General features: G+C 44.4%; 1 protein-coding gene across 9 annotated transcripts in view; it reads right to left on the reverse strand.

The window, feature by feature from the left end:
* Positions 1-18,024: 18,024 nt before the first annotated feature.
* The window catches only part of LOC146080282 (carbonic anhydrase 13-like), a 100,441-nt gene continuing 91,868 nt past the window's right edge, over positions 18,025-26,597 (reverse strand). For all 9 annotated transcript variants that reach the window (XM_083187371.1, XM_083187375.1, XM_083187374.1 and 6 more), the window contains 3 exons: positions 22,886-22,948; positions 21,207-21,362; positions 18,025-20,264 (listed from right to left, as the gene is read on the reverse strand). In XM_083187371.1, the coding sequence (XP_083043497.1) occupies positions 20,133-20,264; positions 21,207-21,362; positions 22,886-22,948 (351 nt within the window). In that variant the 3' untranslated portion in view covers positions 18,025-20,132. The remainder of the gene's footprint in view (positions 20,265-21,206; positions 21,363-22,885; positions 22,949-26,597) is intronic.

Below are 26,597 nucleotides of genomic sequence, written 5' to 3' on the forward strand. Positions count from 1 at the left end.
TACAGTCTTTTAATACTACCACGCTGATGAATATTGAGAACCTTAGATAGATTCATGAGACAACTTAATCAGCGTAGTCCCTGTGGATAAATTTAGGGTGAATTGTCCAGTGAATGAACAGATAAGGGAGTTCTCGTCTTTGAGAGGATGGCTATGAAGCTAATATAACATAAATTACATTTTGAGATACAGTATGTACTATCATCATTAATCCTACTTTTTTTCCAAAATAGTTTTTTTAAATTGTAGTAACCAAAATAACAGGAGAGTAGCAGAAATTACCATTAATTGTATGTACAAAGCCATTAAATGAACACACAAGGACAATGAATGAACACTGAAGGTTACATAGATGGTATGGTTTATTATATTAAAGAACAAGATACTACATGTAGATTATAAAAAAAAATGAAGATAAAGATAATTTGATGTTATTATAAGCATATTTTTGCCTATATACTGGAATACTGTACTTTATATCCTCTTGAACCAGTTACACTTGGAGCAATTTCATTTCCTGCAACATAGTATTTTGAGAGACAAGCAGCTCAGAATCGTTCAATCCAGAAACAGAAATCAACTGGCAACAAAGTAATGGGACTTCAGGATCAAATCAGAATCCACCTAACATAAGAAGGCTTGAAAGAATACAATTATGCTGCTTTCAGACCGCATATCTGGCTTTGACCCTGTATTTGGAAACGTTTCCAAAAACGGGTCTGCCAGATAAAACCCCTTTCACACCGCAGCACTTAAACGGTATATTACCATTTAAGTGCCGATTTTTTGACACTGGCAGACCCGTTTTTGGAAACTTTCCAAATACAGGGTCAAAGCCAGTGCAGCCTTCAGCCCTCCCCTCCGTGCAGCTCCCCCCCCTCGCGCGTGTCGACCGAGAGCGTGTCGACGGCCCCCGCGCATGTCGACGCCCCCCGCGCATGTCGACGCCCCCCGCGCGTGTCGACCCCCCGCGCGTGTCGCCCCCCCCGCGTGTCGGCGCCCCCCCCGTGTCGACTTACCCCGTGCCGGTACCTCCGTTATGGATCCCGGCACTGCAGCTCAGTATGCTCGGAAAGCACTTATGAAAAAAGTGTCTTCCAGAAAATGGCTGCCCCATAGGAAACCCAGTTTAAAAAAACTGTCTTTCGTATGGGGGCAGCCATTTTCTGAAAGACACTTTTTTCATAAGTGCTTTCCGAGCATACTGAGCTGCAGTGCCGGGAACCACAACGGAGATACCGGCACGGGGTAAGTCGACACGGGGGGCGCCGACACGCGGGGGGGCGTCGACACGCGCGGGGGGCGTCGACACGCGCGCGGGGGGTGTCGACACGCGCGCGGGGGGCTAAAGTGCTGTGAATACTTAATGAGCGCTCATTAAGTATTCACTGTGCTGAATTTAGGACCCAGCTCATTGGCTGGGTCCTAAATACCGTTTCAGAACCGATTTTGAGCCTAAAATACCGGTTCTGAAACGGGTAGGACCCTGCATTTTAACCGGTTAGAAAAAACTTTTTTTCTAACCGGTTAAGTGGTCCTGCACCTTTCAGACCGCACACATTACCGTTTTAAAACGGTAAAAAAACGGCAATATACCGTTTTTAAAGTGCGGTCTGAAAGGGGCATTAGATGCTTGTTATGCTTATCTCAAAGTATTAAAACTTGTTTTAATACTATAAAACTGAAAATGACCAGGGGCTGCCGAGAGGTATGCTGGGCCACGGTAAAATTTTTGGGCCGTGACCTCATTGCAGGATGCGTGGTCACCTCTTGCTATTAGGCCACACCCCCAAAATGTTTAGGGGAGGGGGGGTTTGAAAAAACATTCTAAAGTCAAGGGGGGAGGTTTGTGGTCCCCCCCCACCCCCCAGGCTCAGCATGAGCTCTCACGCTGTCAGTGATATGCTCATGCTGAGCCTGCTGTCAGCACAGCACATGCTGTAGGTGTGTGCTGCTGCTAGGGAGGGATGGAGGGGAAAGGGGGGGTTGGACCAGGGCTCTCCAGCAAGAACGGGTAATTAGTACCCACTTACCCCCTCTCCGCGCCGCTGTTCACAGGTAAATTGGAGTGTTCATTCATTGGTTTTCAAATGATCACCCTTAACCATATCAGAATTGTTGCAAAAAAACTTTAAAAATTGTGAAACTGTATTTATGGACTTGGGCGATGACTAACTAATAATAAGTTGAGATCGGTTCTCTAAGCAGTCTGTACTATAGAACATTTTGGTGATTTCCAATATTTTTCACTCCTGGCTGTTAAAAGCTGTCTACATATTGTAACACTGGGGAATATAATGAATTAAGGGCTGAAATGTCCTTCTGACGCAGCAGATGAGTTTCATTTATTTTAGGTAACAAATACAAGATAGAGTTTTCAAAAAATCACGTGTCTGATGATTAATGCAAGTGCTGTTAAGAGCTATTACAAGTAAGGGATAGATGTATGAAGCAGTGATAATGGAGGAAAAGTGAGCCAATCAGCTGCTCTGTATAACTTAATATTATTCAATGTGTAGTGCTAATTGGTTGCCATGGGCCACTGCTCCTCTAGCACACTTCTCCTTCCTTATCACTGCTTCATACATCTACCCCTAAGTACTGTATCTCCTGAAAGGAGCGACTGCAGTAGGAAGCCTCCCCGGAAGTGGCAAATGTGCATTGCTGACCTGCATGCGGAGCTCCTGGGCTGTTGTCAGAATAAATCACAGGGATGGGCTCCTTTCACATTCCTGGTCCCTCTATATGCCAATTCATACATTTCACCGATGGGATCGCCTATTGCAATGTGATCTTGTGCAACAAGATCATTTAATATGTGATCCTTGATAAATATCTGGCATATGTCAGTGTCAGCTAATCTCCTTACTTTATTTTCATAAACAAAAATGTTCTGTTTGACAATGGCTCCACCCTTGTCTTCTGCTGTAATGGTGATAGGGATGTTTTATTTTTAGTTTTTTTTAGGTTACTCTTGTATGGCCTGATAGATAAGATGAGAAAAGGTTTTAATGCTTGAGTTCTCTGAAGTGAGATTGTAGAAATCCTATCTTTGGAACATGTCACTTCTAGCAGTATCCAAAGGTGGCCATACATATACAGATCGATTGTCAGATTGGGCTGGTTGGAACAAAAACCTGGTAATAGAAGTGAGTTTTTGGCAGTACGCATCCTCCGACCTTTTCATACCCCCACTATCCAAGTCGGCGTGGAGTTGATTTTATATAGTGTGGCGAGCACAGCAAGCCACGGAGCCTGAAGCGTGGCGAGCGCAGCGATCCCCACAAGGGGACGCGGAATACATGAAAAGTAATCCGCGCCCCCTCGGGGGCTCGCTGCACTCCCCACACTATCTAAAATAAACTCCACGCCGATGTGGATAGTGGGGGTATGAAAAGGTCGGAGGAAGCCACCGCCACCGCTCGCCACGCTACAGTTTGGCAATGATAGTGGGGGTGGTGTTGACAATGGGGGTCCATTTAACATTGTAAGCACCCATCAGGGTGCTTGTACAATTAAAAATCACATTGCATCGCATGCCGCTATATTGCATGCGATGTGATGCGATGTACTTCGATCAAAATCGGGGGCGCCGTTCTAGGAAACAAGTACCGTAGCTTGTTTATTGTACATTCTGCTACTTGTGTATGAATGGAGTATGATAAAATATAACAAAATAAATTATTTCCCTCCTGATGCAACCCGGAAAAGCGATATTAGAAATATGTCATTAGTTGTTTATTTCCTATCCAGACCAGTCGGGTTAGCCTGTAGTGTGAGCATAGAAAGTGATCAGAAAAATCAAACATTATTAACGTGTGATTGAGCTAACTGGAGCTTTCAGGAAACTTGTTGACAATCTGTAACAAAAGAAAACGGCACAATCACACTTTGATAATGTTTTCCGTTAACCTCACACTCACACGACACGTTACTACCAGGCTTACACCACTGTTCTTGATAGTAAACAAACAACTAATGCAAAATGGTAGATGAAATTCCCACTAGGTGGCAAAGCACGCAAAGTACAAGGCTGAAATTATGGCCCTTATGCAGATCTGAGCTCAGTACAAATTTGTTCTCAAAATGGACAAAAACATGTGCACTGCAGGTGGGGCAGATGTAACATGTGCAGAGAGAGTTAAATTTGGGTGGGGTGTGTTGAAACTGAAATCTAAATTGCAGTGTAAAACTAATGCAGCCAGTATATTTATCCTGCACAGAACAAAACAACTCACACAAATCTAACTCTCTCTATACATGTTACATCTGCGCCACCTGCAGTGCACATGGTTTTACCCATTTTGAAAACAAATTTGTACTGCGATCAGATCTGAATAAGAGCCCATGTCTCAAAGCATAATACAAATTTGTTGACACATTTCTATTGGTTTATCAGGTTGCATCAGTATGGAAATTTCTTATCATATTCATACACAAGTAGCAGAATGTATTATAACCAAGCTTCTTTTCGATTTCTGGGGGTGTGCGCAGACTTTAAAATGGAAAATTCCTTAAAATATACTGGTGTGCTCAGACTTTTCACAAGTACTGTATCTACCGACACCTACCAGATCCACTGAACAGCCGGATGTGCAGGAGAGGAAAGTTGACCGCTGGTGTTTGGTGGAACACGGTCGCTGTGGCAGGACCCAGTAGACACACGCTAGCAGTTTGCAGGTGACCTTTTGCATTTTAAAATCATGTGGTACTCAAGCCCACACTGATGAACAGTGGGGTACGAGACATATTTAATTTTTTTGATACTTTTATGTGGTAAATAATCCTTTTATTGAAAACGATATTGCACCATGAAGAACTTCATTCTGTTTCCACTTACATATATATATATATATATATATATATATATATATATATATATATATATATATATATGTGTGTATATATATATATATATATATATATATATCTTTATTTATACACATAAATATCAAGATGCCCAGAACAAGGGAAGAGCCAGAACACTTTGGTGCCACCACGCTCCCGGCTGGCCCAGACCATGTATGCTCTAATGGTTAGCCAAGCCTCTGTGGCAGCCGACAAGACTCCCTCTGGAGACCTACACATGGGAACCTATCAGTGCATTTCCCACAGTGGGTCCTTCACGTCCAGTCCAGTGCACCCTTCATGCCCCAGTCCAAGGCATCTTTCCCGACTTTAGAAGAGATTGTGTCGAGTGTCTGAAGGCAGGATATGCTGGCTAACTGAACTTCATCATTGTTTGTGAATCACCTTCCAATCAGGAGCTTCTTCAATGATCTATTGATCCTAAATAAGAGGTGACTTGTATAAAAAGTCTCCCCCCGGCTGTGTTCAGACACTGCCAGCTTGAATCATGTGATTCTCCTAATTAGACTGCTCTCACCTGGCTCACCTCTTTAATCTTTTCCTAGCCTCTGGGATCTTCCCCTCCTCCTTCAAACACACTCTTGTCTCCCCAATTCTCAAAAAAACAAATCTGGACCCAAACTCTCCAACTCTCCGTCCAACTACATGCCCATCTCCCTCCTCCCTTTTGCCTCCAGGCTCCTAGAACGTCTGGCCTATAATCATCTCCTAAGCCACCTTACTTCTAACTCCATTCTAACAATCTACTATCGGCTAAATCCAAAGGCCTCTTCTCTATCCTCATCTAGCTTGATCTGTCGACTGCTTTGACACTGTTGACCACCCTCTCCTGCTCAACACCCTCCACTCCTTTGGCATCACTGGCACACCTCATACCTCTCCGATCGCTCCTTCTCCATCTCCACTCCGAGCTCCTCCTGTCCTACTACCCCGCAGCCAGTCGGTGTTCCCCAAGGGTCAGTCCTTGGGCCTCTCCTCTTCTCCCTCTACACCACCTCTCTTGGCACCCTCATCAGCTCCTACGGCTTCCATTACCACCTTTATGCTGATGATACCCTAATCTATCTCTCCTCCCCCAACCTATCCCCATCACTCTTATCCAAGGTCTTCAAATGCCTCACAGCCATCTTTCTGAAACTAAACATGGCTAAAACTGAACTTCTAATCTTCCATCCCGAACATCCCCTCTTCTCCCATTATCTCCATCAGCATTGGTGAAACCGAGATCATCTCCACCGACCAAACGCGCTGCCTCGGTGTCATCATTGACTCCTCCCTCTCTTTCACCCCCCACATTCGTGCTCTCTCACAGTCTTGCTGCTTTCACCTCCGCAACATCTTGCACATCAGACCATTCCTCTCCACTGACGCGACCAAAATTCTCATTCACTCTCTTGTCATCTCCCACCTTGACTACTGCAACATCCTTCTCTCCGGGCTACCTCTCGCCCGCCTCACCCCTCTTCAATCCATTCTTATCACCGCTGCTAGGCTCATCTTCCTCTCCTGCCGCTCTACCTCTGCCTCCCCCTCTGTCTATCTCTTCACTGGCTCCCCATTCATTTTCGAGTTCTCTTTAAACTCCTCACCACCACCTACAAGGCTCTATTCTCCTCCACCACTCCTTACCTCTCTTCACTGATCTCTATCCACACTCCCTCCCGTCCTCTTCGCTCCGCCGCTGACCACAGCCTGACCTCTGACCTAATCCCCTCCTCCCATTCCCGTGTCCAAGACTTCTCTTGCGCTGCCCCCCTGCACTAGAACAATCTCCCGCCACCAATCAGGCTTTCTTATTCCCTTACCTCCTTCAAGTGCTCCCTCAAAACCCACTTCTTCCGACTAGCTAATCCCTCCTCCTCCTAACCTCTCTCACTCCTCCTATCCTGCCTACCCTACCCCTCCATCCGTTCCCATCCGTTCCTACTTATCCTATTGTTTTTCGTTAGTCCACCCACCTCCTTTTAGTCTGTTAACTATTATGAGTAGGGCCCTCCTTCCTCACGTACTCACCCTACCTCTTTACCGTACCCAGTAGCGCACGCAGAGGGGGGTTTCTGAGTACCCAGAAACCCCCCCAGGAGTCTAAGGGACCTAGGCTGAAAGCTGAGAGTCCCCTCTTTCCAAGGGTGCAAAAATTTAAAAAATCGGCCCTTGGGAACCGGAGATATCTGACTTCAAAGCAGTGGTCCCCATCCAAGCCTGTTAATTGCTCTTCCCTGTCAGATATTTCAGGTTCTGTCTGACTTACAGTTTTTCTGAGGATATATTCCAAAAGCCGGGACTCGCCCCTTTGATGGATAGTAGCAGCTTGTCTCTACTGTTCCCAGAACCAGAGATATCAGCCTTCCAGCAGCTGGTTACTGCTCCAGCTCCACACAGCTGGTATGTAGTTTTATATTCTCGTTGGCAGATTGCTCTGCCTTCTGAACTCTCATCCCCTAGTCCCCAATACCATTTGGTAGGTCTATCTATTTATCTAATCTATTTCTGGGAACTGGAGATATCTGCAGTCAAGCAAGCTGTCCTCCCACCAGAAAATTATGAATAACAAGCCCACTCCACTATACACCCCTCCTCTGCATATTGAACATCCTCTACCCCCTGGAAGTTATGTATCAGGGCCCCTTCATTCAGCCCAATGCCCCCTTCTCTCACCCCATCTCCCACCATCTGTGCAATAAAGGGGTAATTAGTGGAAATTACTGATCCAGGTCCTACAGTATGTGCCTATTCCTATCCTTGCTGGCGGGTCGCCAGAATGTACGCGCTGGCGACCCGCCAGCAGCCTCGCCAGCGAGGAGACTGAGACGCGCGTGCGTCTCACGCGCACGCGCGTCTCAGTCTCCGTCGCTAGCGCGACGAAAACCCTGTCCGTCCCCGCCAGCGCCATCCCCTGCCAAGATGGGAACAGACCCATCTGTACATGCTGAGCGGTTGATATAATACCCCCTACCACCTGGGGGACATCAAAGCTTCCCTCACCCCTACCGCTGGAGGATCGGTAGGGGCCCCAATACATTGCTATGCCCAGGGGTCTACACTGCTGTTGACGCCCCTGTATATATATATATATATATATATATATATATATACATATATATGTATATATATATGTGTATATATATATATATATATATGTGTGTGTGTGTGTGTGTGTGTGTGTGTATATATATATATATATATATATATATTATTATTTATATACATTTGGTCTATCTATAATACATTAACTGACCCGGCATATACTGGGTCACCTAAGTGTCCATCTCCATGCTTTGCTCCGCCCCTCTGGAAACCCCCTTCTGAAAATCCTGCGTTTGCCACTGCTTACCTGTGCTCCTGTCCTGTTCTTCCCTTCCTCTACTTCATCTTCAGTCTCCTTGACAATTTCGTCACCTACTTCAGAACTGATGCTGATTTTAGTTCTACCAGCCATACCCCTATTTATGCTGTATTTTATCAACACACCCTGTACGTTACCTTGTAATTTGTTTTTTGTTTGCTATGTACGGCGCTGCGAACACTTTGTGGCACCTTATAAATAAAAGTACTAATTAGACTGGTGGAAAAGCAGCTCAAGAAAATTGGAGGAGATGAAAGCTAAGCAAAGGAAGCTGAACACCATGTCTTTCTTTCCAACTGACACAGATCTTAAGAGATGCAAAGTGCTCCTGGTAGGCAGGTTGTCAGCGCAAGTGGTACATGATGACATGATGATGTCTGCTCTTCAGTTTCTCTATAAATTGCTGCTGTCTATAAAAAAATGTGCTTTCCCAAGAGATCCACTGGTGTTGCAGAGGAATCAAGACAACCTTTTAACATCTGGTCAGGTCTAAAAGAATTGCAAATATTAGGGCAGATGTATTAAGCCTTAACAAGAGATAAATGCAAGGGTGAGAAAGAGAGAAAAACATCCAGCCAATCACCTGCTAACTGCCATGTTACAGGCTGTGTTTGAAAATAGTCAGTTAGCAGGTGATTGGCTGGATGTTGATCTCTCTTTATCACATTTGCATTTATCTCTTGTTAAGGCTTAATAAATTTGCCCCAATTAGTGGAACCTCTACCATTGCAAATAATTTTGACACCTCCGCCATAACATCTGAATGGTGTTGATAGGGGAAGTAATACAAGCTGTGGGGCCCCAATAAAAGACGTCTTTGGGCCCTCCCACCTACTCAAAAGTTTTTAGCACAGCCAGGAACCTTGTCCGCAAGGTTCCTTGTGAATGATGTAAACACTGATGAGGGTGAGGATCAAGACGATAATGATGATTACATCTCGCCACTGTAGAGCTCAGTACCATTGTGACATAAGGGTGGGTGGGAGGGCCCAAGGTCAGTTCTCTCCTAAAATAAATATGATGGATGCTGTTGATAATGTATAACTTTAACTTACTAATTAATATACTTGTACTTGTAATTGAATTGAATTAATCATGGCAGCCAATTTTAGTAAACATAAGCTGACTGAACTTGTATTGTATGATGTTCCATCATATGGATAGTGGGTCAACCATGTTTAGGTCAACAATACCATAGTCGACTACTAGTGGTCAACAGCAACTAGTTAGATGCCTAAACTTGGTTGACAGCGTCTAGATAGACAGTGACGCCAGATCAATGCAAGTGAAGGATCGACGGGAACGTGGTCGAGAGTAGCAAGGATGACAAAAGTTTTTTCCAGTCCACTTGGTTCCTACTATACTATCCAAGTGGACATAGAGTTAGATTATAATAGTATGTCAAGCATACAGTAGCAAGGCACCATGCCTGAAGCATGACGAGGGGATACTTTGCACATATACAGTGTCCATGGGGAACCCTATGACATTTGCCACCAAATAAACGCAAAAAACTCATGTCGACCTTGCTACTGTCAACTATCGTCGATCCTTCACATGCATCGATCTAGCATCATTGTCTGTCTAAAAGCAGTCAACCAAATCTACATGCGTCGTAATCTCTGGTTAGTTGCTCCGGTAGCCATCCTGGTAAAACAGTGCAGTATTATACCCAGTAGAGCCATATTGGAGAATGCTCAGTAGTGTTATCCCATTCTACTGTGTACTAGAACTACCAATTGAAATAACTAAATGTTTTTTTTTTTTTTTTAATCCCATACACATGTGAATCCAGCAGCATTACATTACTACTCTCTTTCTCACGGATTGGTCTCTTGGCAGATGTGTGACCCTATGCTGCTCAGGTTCGTCTCTTTGTATACACAGTTAGAGACCCCTGTTGTCATGGTATTTACATTTAATGTTGATTTCCATGAGGAATTTAACTGGCTTGCAAAATAAACATTATTAATGTCATGTTAAAGGGCCACTGCCGGTAAAAATATTTACGTTTTTCTTTTAAGAAAATAATGAAAGCTAATTATTATAATTATAGCCCTTATTCTGGTTGGTGCGGTAATATCCGCGTGCGTTCGTGCCGCCGATGTTTTGTGTCTGCGCATGTGCAGAGGTGTCTCTGCGCATGTGCGAGCGGGGCGTACGGCCAAATCCCGCATGATATGTGAACACTCCGAACAGGGGGTGGAGAGGGGCGTGAAGGGCTATTTGGGCTCATTACCATATGCATACGCCCCGCGTTTCATGGGCGTTCCCATGCAAACGCTGGGCGTACGCATGGTAATGCGGCCGTGACGCACGTGTAGGGGGCGGACATATGACATCGCCGGATGTCAGCTGCCCGCCCAGATCCCTGCTTTTGCACGGAGAAATGTCCGTGTGGTCTGAGGTTGCGGGAGCTGGTGGAGTACTCGGTCCTGCAGCCGATGGTCTGCGACCATCGAATGATGGGGGAGGTTCCCTTAGATGGAGGAGGCGTATTCCGTGTAAAATACACGTGCGGTCAGTTCGGCCAGCTTCTTACCGCGTACGGACGGAGTTGGCGATCCGTATGGAAGGCGGGGTTTCGCACGCACGGTCCTGGCCGCATAATCGGATCCGGCCGCACCGACCACAATAAGGCCCATAGAGATTAATGGTTCACTCAAAGCTATAACACTCAAATCATTCACACAATTGGAGAGAAGAGAGAGAGAGAGAGAGAGAGAGAGAGAGAGAGACTTTAAAAAAAAAACATATCTTATGGAAATTAAATTTTGGGCCAGAACAGGTTTATTTATTTATTTATTTACAGGTTCTTATATAGCGCAGCAGATTCCGTTGCGCTTTACAATAGTAGACAGTGATAAAACAAACTGGGTAACAACATACAGACTTGGAGGTAGGAGGGCCCTGCTGCAAGCTTACAATCTATAGGGATATAGGGGGAAACACAAGGACAGGCACCAGTAATACCATAGCAGTCCCACCAAGTTACAAGTCCAGAAGGGTAGCTATATAATACATAAGTGCCTCAGAGGGTTATGCGTGTAGAACTTAAACATTATAGGCTTGCCTGAAGAGGTGAGTTTTCAGGGAACGCTTGAATGTTTGGAGGCTATTGGAGAGTCTTATTGTGCGTGGAAGGGCATTCCATAGGATGGGAGCAGCCCGATGAAAGTCCTGTAATAGTGAATGGGAGCTGGTGATCCGTGCAGAAGAGAGACGCAGATCTTGTGCAGAGCGGAGTGGTCGAGATGGGAGATATTTTGTGATAAGTGCAGAGATATATGCTGGTGCAGTATGGTTAATAGCTTTATAAGTTAGTAAAAGTGTTTTGTATTGAATACGGTAAGATACAGGTAACCAATGGAGGGACTGGCAGAGCGGATCAGCAGATGATGAGCGTCTTGCAAGGAAGATCAGCCTAGCAGCAGCATTTAAAATGGATTGTAGTGGTGAGAGTCTGTTCTTGGGAAGACCAGTCAGGAGACTATTGCAATAATCAATGCGGGATATAATGAGTGCATGTATAAGAGATTTAGTAGTTTCTTGTGTGAGATACGGTCGTATTTTGGATATGTTCTTTAGATGCATGTAACATGATTTGGAGACAGATTGAATGTGGGGAAGAAAGGACAGGTCAGAGTCGAGGATGACCCCTAAGCAACGAGCTTGTGGGGTAGGGTAGATGGTTGAGTTGTCAACAGTGATGGAGATATCAGGATGGTAAATGTTCTTAGTTGGCGAGAATATAAGTAATTCTGTTTTTGAAATATTGAGTTTGAGTTGGCGGGAAGACATCCAAGATGAGATGGCAGAGAGACATTCTGAAACTCGGCCCAAAACCACTGGTGACAAGTCTGGGGTTGATAGATAGATTTGAGTATCATCCGCATATAAGTGATACTGAAATCCGAAAGAGCTTATTAGTTTGCCAAGAGAGGAAGTATAGATGGAGAACAGCAGAGGACCTAAGACTGAGCCTTGCGGAACTCCGACTGACAGAGGTAGTGAAGAGGAAGTAGAGTCAGAGAAGTGAACGCTGAAAGAGCGATCAGATAGGTAAGATGTGAACCAGGAAAGGGCTGTATCATTAAGACCTAGGGAGTGTAGTGTTTCTACAAGAAGAGTGTGATCCACAGTGTCAAATGCAGCAGATAGATCTAGAACAGGTTCAGGAACCCAGTTCCTGATGATGTCATATTTAATTAGAGGTTCAGGAACTGAGTTCCTGCTGGTTCTTGCTGAATAATTATTATTATTATTATTATTATTAACAGTTTCTTATATAGCGCAGCATATTCCGTTGCGCTTTACAATAGCAGACAGTGAAACAACAAAACAGGGTATTTACAGACAGTCAAAATGTAGGAGGGCCCTGCTCGCAAGCTTACAATCTATAGGGAATAATAGCACTGCATACAGCATTTTACTGGTCCAGAAGGTGTTGAGTAGTGATGTTGTCACCTGTGCAACATTGTGTAGTACAGAACCTAACATATATTGCCAGCTAACTTATGGCATCTAGTTTGCCAGTTGCATTTGTCCATCCATTGTCCGTCAATTTCTCAATTTGGATGAAAACATTTTTACTTTGAATTATTATATTATTATTTATGCTTTACTTGGCAAAGATTCAAATTCTAATTCTGGGAGATTGCAACATGATCAGTGATGAGTCAGGCCTGTCCGGATCTCTGTAATTCCCATCTGAAATAACATCTGATGTAATAGAACTTTCAAGTATTGACAGAATAAATATCATTATACAGAGACCAGCATAGAGACGTGCTTTCATACTGCAGGCACCGGGCATGTTCCTTGGTGGTATAATGGACAATACATTTGTTTTTATGTGATTTGTTTCATTTTTTTTCATGACACAACTGTCTATTAATATAATAAAGTCAGAATAAATTAGGTTAAATTGTTCCAAAAAAGAGACATAAAAAGGTTAATTTTGTTTGTGATTTTGTATTTAAACAATTTTACACTGTAGACATCCTGTATCTATTCTGTCAATACCAACTACTTGCTACAGCAGGGCACTTTCTTATGCTGCAGACCTGGATTTGTGTGAGGTGTTTTAATCTCTGCTTCAGAAAGAATTGAAGCTTCTCAGTATTCATGTGGGCACCAATACCCAGGTGAAATAATAAATCCTTGTGACCTTTTTCTCACAGCCCTTTTATTTTCTCTTTTGAAATAGCGTGGTGCACCCTTGCATAGTTCCCTTCCTTCCTGCAAGTATAGTAGCTCTTACTAACTGCTTTGGGGCTCATCTACATTTGAATATGTCATTTTAAAAGATTCCTCTCAGATGTAGCAGTGCACACCCATGCTTCTAGGTGCCACGTTCACAATCTCTTTTCACAATCTCTCCATATATGGAACTAGACACTCCCTTTGGGTGGACCATGACATGCCCCCTCAATGGGGTGCTGTGAAAATTTTACCGCCAACTACAGATGGAGTAGGTCTCATCCTTGCTGGCGGGTCGCCAGGACGTCCCCTCTGGCGACCCGCCAGCGAATATACTGAGACGCGCACGCGCGTCTCCGTCGCCAGCGCGACAGAAACCCTGTCCGTCTCCGCCTCAGGGAGACGGACAGGGTTAGGGGGGGGGGGGGGGGTGCGGGCAGGCTGCGGGGACCCAGGTTACCGCCGGCAAGCCGGCGGGGACCCAAGGCAACGGATGGAAGCCATGGCGCTGGCGGGGGATGGTGGCTGGCGACGCCAGCGCCATCCCCTGCCAGGATGAGAGCTGCTCCATCTGTATAAGCTCCCTGAAACTAGCTTTCAAAAGTAGGCAAGTATGCATCCTTGGTCTGCCCCCCCCCCCCCCCCATTGTTCAAATCAAACCGCAGTTGACTACGAGTAGTTTCAAACAATTATTGAGTGCTGACCCACCTAATTATTCCAAGCTGCAGCTGAATCTAAAAGGGGATAACAAACCCTTTATACTAAACCAGACCAAATATACACAAGGAAGCAGCACCGATTGGATTAATATTTGAATATTTATTAAAATTACAGATACAAAGACAATATTGGCCAATATAATTTAGAAGACACAAAATAAATTTACATCATCCAATGATAAAAGATCTAATTTACTTATAAATAGACTTGTTCATACAAAAAGACTACTCTATAAATATTGTCTTTAATTCAGTTGTACATGGACAGCCCTTTGATTGGCATGTCGGTTTTTAATATTTCTATTCATGCAATTGTTAGTTGTTAGATTGTTTTGAAAAAACGTCTATAACTTTGTTAATTGGGATAGTGGTTGTTAGTATGCATGTCCATGTTTATAGAAAGTCACTGCATATATCGTATCCAAAATGCGGATCAGTATACTCCCAAAGAATTTCTTATTCACATATATCAGGTTTGGTATACTTATAATTACAGTAGATAGGTCCACTGAGCAAAAAGCCCCAAGACTACCATGAGTGTCCCTAGCTGCTGGTGCCATCCAATAACGCAGCCTTATCAAGGCTTTTCTTACCGGTCCTGGGCATCAGTGTGGACAATATGGTATACTCTTTGTCTCCTAAACACATTTACCCGCCTGTGACACGTACAGTATCAGCCGCTTCCTCAGGAGGTAGACTATGAGAGTACCTTGCTACGGCACAGTGTGTTTAACCACTGGAGTCCAAGAGTGCAGGTGACAGTGCCCCTAGGCTTCAGCATAGTCAGCCTAATGGATACTACAGCCCAGGACCCACTTACCAGTAATCATATTTGCAGTGCGTTTTATGCTTGATATTAGCACTCAAAATCACATTGCTGTATTTGATAAAAGCACCGGAATGTATCACTATCCACCCGCAGAGACAGTGGGCCTTATTCTAGTTCACTCTTTCTGACAAAATCCTTCTTAGATGGACAAAACCATGTGCACTGCAGGGGGGCAGATGTAAAATGTGCAGAGAGAATTAGATTTGGGTGAGTTATTTTGTTTCTATGCAGGGTAAATACTGTCTGCTTTGTTTTTACACTGCAATATAGATCTCACTTTGAAGTAAAACCCCACCCAAATCTAATTCTCTCTGCACAAGTTACATCTTCCCCACCCGCAGTGCACATGGTTTTGTCCATTTAAGAAGGATTTTGTCAGAAAGAGTGAACTAGAATAAGGCCCGGTGTCACAAAGTACTTTATGTACCTTGTATTAAAGCACCAGCTGAGCAGCCTAAAGCCAAAGTCTTCTTCACACACAAGCATTAGATCAGGCATGTCCAACGTTGGCCCTCCAGATGTTGTGAAACTACACATCCCAGCATGCTTTGCCACAGTTTTGCTATTAGAGAATGCTAAAACTATTGCAAAGCATGCTGGGATGTGTAGTTTCAAAACATCTGGAGGGCCAACGTTGGACATGCCTGCATTAGATCCTACATGCCAGTTGTATAACCTTCATTACATGCACACGTGTGTTTAGCAGCATTACAAGGGTAAATACATGTGTGTTATCCTGGAACCTTTAGTCAGGCTCTGCACAGTCTGTCTGATGGCCATTGCTGGAGGGAGGGGTGGGGTTTGTTACCTTATAGGCTACAGCAGCAATATGCCATCTTCAGATGGCATTATCCGGCAGCATTGCATCCCCCATAGAAACCTATGGGACTGCGTCTGCTGGCAAAAATGGTGGGACTGCAGCAGATATTGAAGCTATACATTGGGGTAATACTTAATTAGTGCTTTTTTCAGGGAATATGCTTCAAATATTGAATGATAGATAGGCCCCTATGTGTTTGTGAGGTGTTCTGTTTACTTTGAACTATTTTGTCTTTTTAGGACAGGGATTACAAACTTTTTTGAATCACGGCACCCTAGAGCATCAAAATATTTTCAAGGCACCCCTAGGCCAAATGCTTTGTATCGAGAAATTCAGAAAAAATATATTAAATTAAGTGCATTATGTTTATATGTCACAGTTATCTGGTGAGGGACAGGATTTGCTTCTGTTTGTCCACATATATTATGCTTGGCAGCCACAAGCACTGGTTTTGCCTGGTACATTGACCATAAATAATATGAATTGATCCTGGTCCACCAACCCAAGGCACCCCTGCAAGTGTCCTGAGGCATCCCAGATATGGTTGTCTCTCATAGGTCCACTGTACATTTTGTGGTAAATTGCCCCTTAAACATTTTTTCCTTGGTCATTTACAGATACTGTATATGTCTGTCTTCATGTTACAGCTCAGCAGCAGCTATATGATGTGAATAGTTTTCCCAGCCGCCGGACATGGGCAGGTACATATGCACCTGCTTCCAACAGAATGCATGGTGGGTAAGCTAGTCACAGGAAGATGCAGGAAATCACTGCCACTATATGCGTGCAGCAAGTGATTATTTGCAAAATGAGGAGGGACAAATCTGTATGTCCCTACTTTTTAAAAATGAACCCATATAACTCCTCTTATTTAGTATGATAGATGCTGTTGCTGCCATATAACTATTTAGTATACTAGGGTTGGTCAATAGTTAGTCCCAAATACTTATAATCACCTCTCGTATTCAGCAGCTGTGACTCAATTTCCAACTATACGGTAGGTGGCTCCACTTTTTAATTTCTGCTCAATATTATGGGCCTTATTCTAGTTCACTCTTTCTGACAAAATCCTTCTTAGCTGGACAAAACCATGTGCACTGCAGGGGGGGAAGATGTAAAATGTGCAGATAGAATTAGATTTGGGTGAGTTATTTTGCTTCTGTGCAGGGAAAAAACGGACTGCTTTATTTTTACACTGCAATATAGATCTCACTTTGAGGTAAAACCCCACCCAAATCTAATTCTCTCTGCACAAGTAACATCTGCCCCACCTGCAGTCCTTCTTGTCAGAAAGAGTGAACTAGAATAAGGCCCAATGTGAGTAAGATTTCTGGCCTCCTACAGGAGGGCAACTGGGACAATCCCCAGGACAACTTTATGATAATGCCCCTCTTAGCTAGAAATGCAATTTCTTAGCGACCCCTTGGAACACTCCACATTAAAAATTGGCCTTTCACCATGGCTGGAACATTTCCCTAGTGTGGTGGCTGAGGATCTCTCAGACATAGTGATCGGGTATTCTAGCATTTTTAAGTATACAAAAATGTATTTGGATATCTTGCATTGTATATCTCCTGTAAGAGGATTTCAGAAGGTTATGCTGGAGAGTCCTATTTGTCTCAAATACTCCAAGGCATCAGCAGATTTATTCCATTGTTTTTGGACCTGCCCACATATCAAACGATTTTGGCAACAAAGTAACGAAAATTTGGTTAATTTTGCCTCAATGACCCCTGCGTGGGAACTTTTTGGAATATTACCAGCTGTTGCCAGGGTTGCCAGAGGAGTAAGGAAGCTGCTTTTGGCTGTATCATCAGCTGAACGTAAGGCTATATTGCAGCTGTGGACACAATCTACAAAACCTTCTCTTACTATTTTCAAAGAACAACTCTTTTTCTTATACCATACAGTATGTACTGACTGGAAGGCTCCCTTCAGAAGGAATGCCATGTTCAGAAACGTTTTCATTTTGATACCTGGAAAAGTTATATAGAGCCAAATCCTACTAAAGATTCCATCCAAACAATGTTTTCAAAGAACTCAACGGTATGAAACACCTGTGACCATAGCGGATCCGCTGATTTATCTAATGTCCCTATTATTTATTTCAATCATTCTTCTCACTTTGTAATATATGTGATGAAAACTTTTGAAACTATGACTTATGTAATATTTTGTTTTCAATGCAGATGATACTTACTACTTTTATTACACATTGTATTTATCTGTTACATATTCTCCCAGAACTGTCAATCTTGTGAGTCTGTGTATAATGCTGGGCGGAGTCAGACACTTAACTCCGCCCCCTCCCAATGTTATACACACCACACATCTGGCCCCAGCATCGACCAGTCTTATACCACACAATCAGCCCCTATATAACACCTGTGGCTCCTAAACTGTCAGGGCGCCCGCTCCACCTGACCAGGAGCACACAGGAACAGGACCCCAGCAACACCCACATGTCCGCCTATCACCCTGTAAGTTCATGGCCAACCTGCCCATTGGGAACATCAGTGACCTGCAGCAGACGGAGACCCCCGCCTGCCATCTCCCCGGACCCCTGCCTGTGTCACTGGAGCCCAGCAGCACCGGCGGTGGCGGCAGCGGTGGCTTCTTATCCTCCCTCTAAAACGCAGTGAAACAGACCACGGCCGCCCTCAACGGCCAGGTGTGCACGGCAGCCAGGGGGTGTCCGGGGCGTCATCCAGGGGGGCCAAGGTACTGCTGGTGGTGAATAAGCCATATACTTTTGAGAGTGGCCACTGGGGGAGGGGGCATGGGAGGCAGATAGGGTACTGGGGAGAGAGGGTGGCAGGGCATGGGAGGGTGACAGGGCATCTAAGGGAAGCAGGGCACTGGAGGTGACAGGGCACTGGCAGTAAGATGGTGTGGCAGGGCATGGGAGGGTGACAGTGCATGTATGGGAAACAGGGCACTGGGGGTGACAGGGCACTGGCAGGGGGATGGGGTGGCGGGGCATGGGAGGGTGACAGGGCATTTTAGGGAAACAGGGTACAGGGGGGGTGACAGGTCACTGGCGGGGGGATGGGGTAGCAGGGCATGGGAGGGTGACAGTGCATGTAAGGGAAACAAAGAACTGGGGGTGACAGGGCACTGGCAGGGGTATGGGGTGGCTGGACATGGGAGGGTGACAGGGTATGTAAGGGAAGCAGGGTACAGGGGGGGTGACAGGTCACTGGCGGGGGGCATAGGAGGGGTACATAGGAGGGGTACAGGGCATGTAAGGAAAGCAGGGCACTGGGAGTGACAGGCCACTGGTGGGGGGATGGGGCGGGTCATGGGAGGGTGACAGGGAATGTATGGGAAGCAGGGCACTGAGGGGACAGGGCACTGGCGTGGGGATGTGATATCATGGCAATGGTAGGAGTAGAGGGTGGCAGGGCATAAAAGTGTCACAGGGCATTGGGTGGTGTCGGGGAATGGGAGGGTGACAGGTCACTCAGGGATAACTGGGCATGGGAGGGTTAATAGGCACTGGGGGCATGGGAGGGTGACAGGGCATGTAAGGGAAGCAGGGCACTGAGGGGACAGGGCACTGGCGTGGGGATGTGATATCAGGGCAATGGTAGGAGTAGAGGGTGGCAGGGCATGAGAGGGTCACAGGGCATTGGGTGGTGTCGGGGAATGGGAGGTTGACAGGTCACTCAGGGATATCTGGGCAAGGGAGGGTTAATGGGCACTGGGGGAATGGGGTGGCGGGGCATGGGAGGGTGACAGGGCATGTAAAGGAAGCAGGGCACTGGGGGTGACAGGGCACTGGCAGCGGTATGGGGTGGCGGGACATGGCTACATTGGGGAACAGAGACTCCTCACCATTTGTCCCCAGCAGCCCCTACTTGTTTGTGGAGTTGGGGAAAGTTGCACAGTCCCTGCAGCTAACTAGAGTTCAAAGCACATTTCACACAATACAATTATTCTATGTTCAACGGGGCATAGTACCTTACGACGGTGTGAAGAGCACCCTACGAATCACCTAGTATGTGTATAATTACATGTTAAAGCTTCAATAAATAAAGACATTTGAAAAAATATATATATTTGTATACTGGAGTGATTGAAATGAATAAAACATGGCATTCACTGTAAGTTAACACGCCATGACTGAATCCGTAATTTATGGTGACAATGTCCAGATGGTGGGGTATGGTGGGTTTTGTATTTTGTACCACTGCAAGAAAGGAGACCTGTAAAAGGAAATGGAAAATAAGAAAAACTGCTGGCATGACAGTAACCAGCAGAAGGTCACAGTGCATGCAGTGAAGTAGAATATCGGCTGATCAGGTCAATATTGCTATTGCCAGTGCCACTGATATGATGTAGTGCTATGGTTTCCTATGTTTGCAGGATGATCTGACGACTCTGGCTTCTAGAGGTTGGACAGCTCTGTGGTTGTCTAATATGAAGTCCGGATCTTCATTCTCTGATGAGCAAAGCAAGCCACGAAAATGCTTCAGCTGGTAATAAAGTAAAAAAAAAAAAAATTGTTTACATGGTACAAAGAATAAGCCAGGCTCTGCAATACAGACAAGGGGGAGATGGCAATGGCAGAAACAAAAATAATTCTACACAAGTGCTGAGTGAATTTCATGTTGTTTTTCTACAAAATCTAGACTTTCCCTTACATGGACTGCACCACAGTCCTTTAGCCTTCAATTATCTAGTACTGCCCTCCAAAAGACCCTAGGCACATTGGACCTAATACAGGTCCGTTCGTTCAGGTCCCTTAGTTTGCAAGGGGTCCGATGGTGTACATTGCAGATTGTTTGCTGGGTGGATGCACCCAACATTGCAGGTGGTGGTGGGGCGGGGGGCAGCAGGCCGGGGTACTTGACCATGGGCATTCCCATAAAAACGCTGGGCATTCCCATGGAAATCACCAGGTGATGTGGCGCCAGGCAGCTGACATCACCAGATGTCAGCTGTCCACCCTGTTCATCCTGAATGTGCGCGCATATATAAGTGACATTAGAGTCACTTTATATATGCGTGCACGCACCACATCTTTTGATGGTCGGCAACCATAGAAAGATGTGGGCGGTTCCCCCTGCCCTGCGAATGGGTGCTCTGGTGGACTCGCAAGGTTGTGAATCAACCAGAATAACCCTTCCCCATCATGTCACTTCCCTCAATTTTGGGGACAGTCTAGAGAGGGGGGGGAACACGCTGTTTTTTCCTTTTACATTTATATATTACATTTGCGATTTTGAGGTTTTCTATGAGAAAACATCTGGATTTTTTTTTTTTGACAGTTCAAAATGTGAAAATTTGACCACAATTCGCACAATTTGAAAAACATGAGATTTCTGCCATTTTTTCCCTAATAATCGCACATTACCAAAAATTGCCTTTTACTACAATTGGCCCTAGATTTCTAAATGCTTGGGAATGTTACCCACCTGGCTTGAGCTAATAGGTATGGGTTCCTGAAGGATAATCCAGGTGACACATTCTAGATAAGGGCTTGTAGTTAGTGATCCCAGGTATGTCCAGTAGTTTTTGTCCTTGGGCAGCAAACTCAACAGATCGAAGCGTGTGAATGGACATTGTGTATCCTAGAAAATATAAACGGTATTTAGTAAAACTAGGGAGAACTACAAGAATAGAAAACGTTGCTTTACATTGTATACTGATATCAATATGAAGCTCAAACCCCTTGTTGTTTCATTTAATGTGTCCTTGTAGTAATGTGAGAAACAAAAGCCTCAACAAGATATTTTAATGGGTTACATTATTTGTCCAGTCGCACTGTCTGCTCTCTACAGGGAAATATGGTCAAACAAACCCTGTGTTTTCCCACTTCCAGTTGTACTAAAATAAGAAGCTAGGACATCCAATTAACGTTCCTTTAGAATGTAAGCTTTCACGAGCAGGGCCCTCTTGCCTCATGTGCTTTTCCTTCTCTAATACCACTTTCACACTGACAAATATTTCCCAGGTTATTGCACATTAACGCACATCACGGGAATTTGCTCAGTGTGAAAGGGCCCTGAAAGAATATCCCTGGTCAGGTGCCCAGGCATTTCATCCCAGGTTGCAATCAGGTTGAACACGGAATGGACCAGGATGCTGTGCAGTGTCAACAAGCTATACCCAGGATTATATAAAGGGGACAGAGCTTTCTTGGGCTCAGCAAAGATGATGTCACCATCCAGAGACCAGGAAATCGGAGGAGATAGGCAGCATGGCGACCTGGACAGATCATTGGATCTGGATGATATGAGGCATCTCCCCCTGTGAAAAAATTGGCGTTGCTTAGAGGCCCTCTCCACTATAAATTGCATCCACCTCCTCATATAATAAATATGCAGTGTGACAAGCTCTCACTGGCTGCATCAAAAAGCTGTAAAGCACAAACACTTATGAGCTGCTGTAATGCTGTGAGCAGGTCCCACCCCTCCCTTTGCTTTCCTATTGTGACCTCATCGATGTGACCAAGAAAAATGTCCATTTCTAATGACATACATACTGTTTATATTTGCAGGAATTTCCTGGGATTCAGTCTAAACGGGGCTGTCCCAGGTTGATCCTAGGTCTCAGGAGGTCATTCTGGTTGGCTCGTAAAGCATTGGTATTTTGCTGCTTTATGAACCTTTTAACGCCGCCCCCCGCTGCACAGCGAATGTCCTTGGCACACTGCGAACGGTCGTTTTGCAGGCTCTTAATCATCCGATAAATCGCCGGGTACGCGCTCCCGTTTTCAGCCCCGTTCTAATCGCTGGTCGCAGGAGCTTGCTCCTGCGACCAGCTGGTTACCTCTGCGGCACCGCCGGCAGAGGTTCACTTTCATCAGCGACCATCTCTGGTCGCTGATGAAAAGGAGAAACTGAGCAATATATTGCTCAGCCATATATTGCTAGCAATAAGTCTCCCCCGTGTGTACGGGCCTTTAGACCCAAATTTATCTCTCTCTGCACATGTGACATCTGCCCCACCTGCACTGCACATGGTTTGGTCCATTAAAGGAAAAATGTGAGTCCTGAATTAGGCCCAGTAACCAGTGATTTGCAATGTGTCAGTGCGTGAATTATGTTTCTGGACCTCATTTTTATTGATATCCCAAAATTTTCCTACATACCTTTGTTTTTACTTTGTCCAAATTATCGATAATATTTTGAATGACAGAATTTGCTTCTCCAATCTGTAATAGAAGGAGACACATAACACCGGATGCTCATTTATTTAGTGCAATACATTATACTCATATAGATCGATTGTGTAGGACAGTCGCAGTCCTCAAAGCAGACTAGCAGTCCAGTTTGTAAGGATAGTCATATCTGAGCACAGGTGACTTAAATAGTACAGTACCTCAGTTATTTTGATTAAACAATCTGTGCTCAAGCATGGATATCATTAACCCTTTGAGTGCCAACATCTCTGTGAGAGATGTTCTAAATATCTGCTAAAAATGCCAACGTCACTAGCATTTGTTATATAAATGAAAATAACAAATGTTGTGTCAAAATGGATTATATTTCCAATTCCTATTTAAGGTAAACATTTATTCAATGCTTTTTTAAAATTCCGAACATCACTCAGCCACTTAGGCACGGTATCTATAACTAGGTGCTATATCTCAGTATTTACTGAAATACCAATCTGCTATTCCGCACTGTTTAGCTATATCAGCCTGTTGATAGGCTTGCTAATATGCCAATCACTTTATGTAGTCTACCATTGGCTCAATCTCCCTTTATCAGATTATCAGACAGAATCCTTGGGTACGTGTCACTTGTGAACAAGCCCCAGGCGAAACACGTGTGAAGTGCACGCCCCTGACACGTCCCCCCTGCCGTTCCCGGATCAGCTGTCTGATTGTTGTCTAAATCATTAATGTATTAATTGTCGATACGTTCCCAATTTTTAGCATACATTATTTAGTAAAAGTTACGGTTTAAATTTCTTCATCATCATTAGTCAAAGTGTGCCCCAAAAAGCCTTGTTGTTCTTCCTTTTCTCTGGTCACCCCGTGACCCCCCACCTTTTCAAACATTCATTCAAGTCATTATGATGAAAAATGTTTGCTTGGTAATTTTCACACCTATTTTGACAAATTCACTTGGCACTCAAAGAGTTATAACCCGGGCTGTTAATGTGCCCTGAGAACTGAGGGTTGAAAAGACTGATGTAGAATACATACCCTCCAACATGACCCATTGCATTCGGTGCACAATGCTCTGTTCCTGGACGTCCCTTATAATGCATGATTGTCATCACCTGTGTTGAAACACCCTTCTCATCAATTACCTAGTTCCACACAGGTGATGTCAATCATACATTACCAGGGAAGTCCAGGAGCAGAGCATTGTGTACCGAATGCAATGGGTCATGTTGGAGGGTATGCGAATATGGAAACCCATAAGCCAGTGGTCAGGGAACTCGGTCCTCATTACCCCACACAGTGCATGTTTTGTAGGTCTCCTCACAGAATCACAAGTGAAATAATTAACTCCACCTGCGGACCTTATAAAATGTGTCTGTGAGTAATTAGTACACCTGTACACCTGCTGGGTTACCAGCAAAACATGCACTGTGTGGGGTAATGAGGACCGAGTTTCCTGACCACTGCCATAAGCATTAGTAAAGACTGAGGCACACTTGCACACATGGGGCAGATTCAATTAGCTGCAGGGTTTGCCCCACATCTAATTGTCTGCCTGGACCAATTCAATATGCACAATATCCAGGTGAATTAAGCCCCAGATGGTGCACTTAACAGATTTCTCCTCACAGACTTAAGGTGGCCATACATCTACAGATCCATTGTCAGATTGGGCTGGTTGAAACAAAAACCTGTTAATAGATTAGAGTACATTACAGTTGACCATTTGCTTCTAGATGCTGGGAAACTGCCAAACTGTCATTCAGATATTACCAGGTTTTTGTTCCAACCAGCCTCTGACAATCTGTAGATGTATGACCAGCTTTAGGAGTAGGGTTACCAACTCATCCCTATAATCCAGGACACATATTAATTACACAGGTTCTGTGGCAGTTTAAAACCAGGTGAAATGGAGTCTTCAGGTGTGGCAGTTTAAAACCAGATGAAAGCCAGCCACAGAACCTGTGTAATTAATATGTGTCCCGGATTAAAGGGATGAGTTGGTCACCCTATTTAGGAGCTGTGTGGTCAATTCTGCATTCCTCCGCACCTAACATGCAGGAAAACCCATAGATTCCCACACTTAACACAGAATTTGGGGGTTAATCGGTTCTTCCTGCAGGAGTTCTGTGTGGGGTAATTGCATATGGCCCTTGGAGGGGACATGGTGGAACATGGTGGAACTAAAGCTGTTTTTGTCCTTCATCTTGGTCATGTTGCCCTTCACAAATCCATCAAGGCAAATATTTTATAATGCAGCCTATCAAAGTAGTCAGTGATGCTGCTGCTTCCTAGTGACTTCACAGACTGCATTGTCATGAAAAAATGTGATAAATGTTACTGTTTAAGGTATTTACATATTTATGTGAAACCAGCATCAAAGTTTATGTACAGTATAAGGCACCACATGTGTTGCATTGTTGAACAAGCAGGAGAGTATATAAGAGACATCCTTGCCTACCTGACCCTCTCCATGCGGGAGAAAATGCTCTGTTCCTGGACTTCCCTGGTAATGTATGATTGCCATCACCTGTGGTGAAACACCTTTACCTAGCTCACCACAGGTGATGGCAATCATACATCACAAGGGAAGTCCAGGAACAGAGCATTTTCTCCCGCATGGACAGGGTCAGGTAGGCAAGTATGATAAAAGCTACTGTAGGGGAGAGCAGTTGCATACCTCCCAACATGACCCTCTCCAGGAGGGACACAATGCTCTGCTCTTGGACATCCCTCTTAATGTAGGATTGCCATCACCTGTGGTGAGCTAGTTAGTTGATAAGAAAGGTGTTTCACCACAGGTGATGGCAATCCTAGATTACCAGGAAAGTGCAGGAGCAGAGCATTTTCAACCGCATGGAGAGGGTCAGGTAGGCAACTATTGGGAGCAGAAATAAAGAAAATAGTTTGGCACTTTATATCAAATGAAACACAATTTTCAATTAATTATACAACCCAAACAGGGTTTACTCATACAACAAACTGCTGCTGTTTTGTGGGGAGGTGCTCAAACTCCTCAAAACAGGATACAAACAGACGACACAGAACAAAACTGCGCAGGTATTAATTAAACAGGAAATTTAATTATAAATCAGCGGCTTTCTCAAAGCAATCTCATCTGATTGCTTTGAGAAAGCCGCTGAGACCATAAAGCAGGCGGGGAAATGCGTCAGCACCATCAGCAACACCAAATTCCAACACCTTTCAGTTATACCTCATCTTACAATAAGAACCTGAAGTGGACACAGTACCTGAATTCTACACCTCAATAAGCTCTGGATAAAGCTGCATACCATCGGTAATTCAGAACCACTAGCGGGGAGGAGAGTCCCACACTCTGTGTCAACACTGAAGGTAATAAATATCCAATGTCTGGCCAGACATAAAAGGACTAAAACTAAATGAAATGCATGCCTGTTGGTTATACTAACCATATTAACAACAGTATCCGCAGAGACTTGCAAGTCAATACCTATATCACATATGTGTATGCTTATCTTTAAAAAGGGACTAACATCACCTTTATAACATCGCTTGATTGCAATACTAACTCTATCCAGCCGGGGGCGCATTAGACCTAATATTGGTATTATTCTATGAGGATCAGTTAGATTTTTAATTAACAAGGCCTATTGTGACATTGTATTTATTTGTATTTTCTGTATTTTATTTTTTATTCTTCTTTTTT

This window comes from Crinia signifera, chromosome 5 (assembly GCF_055691185.1).
Source record: "Crinia signifera chromosome 5, ASM5569118v1, whole genome shotgun sequence".
NCBI classification, from domain to species: Eukaryota; Metazoa; Chordata; class Amphibia; order Anura; family Myobatrachidae; genus Crinia; species Crinia signifera.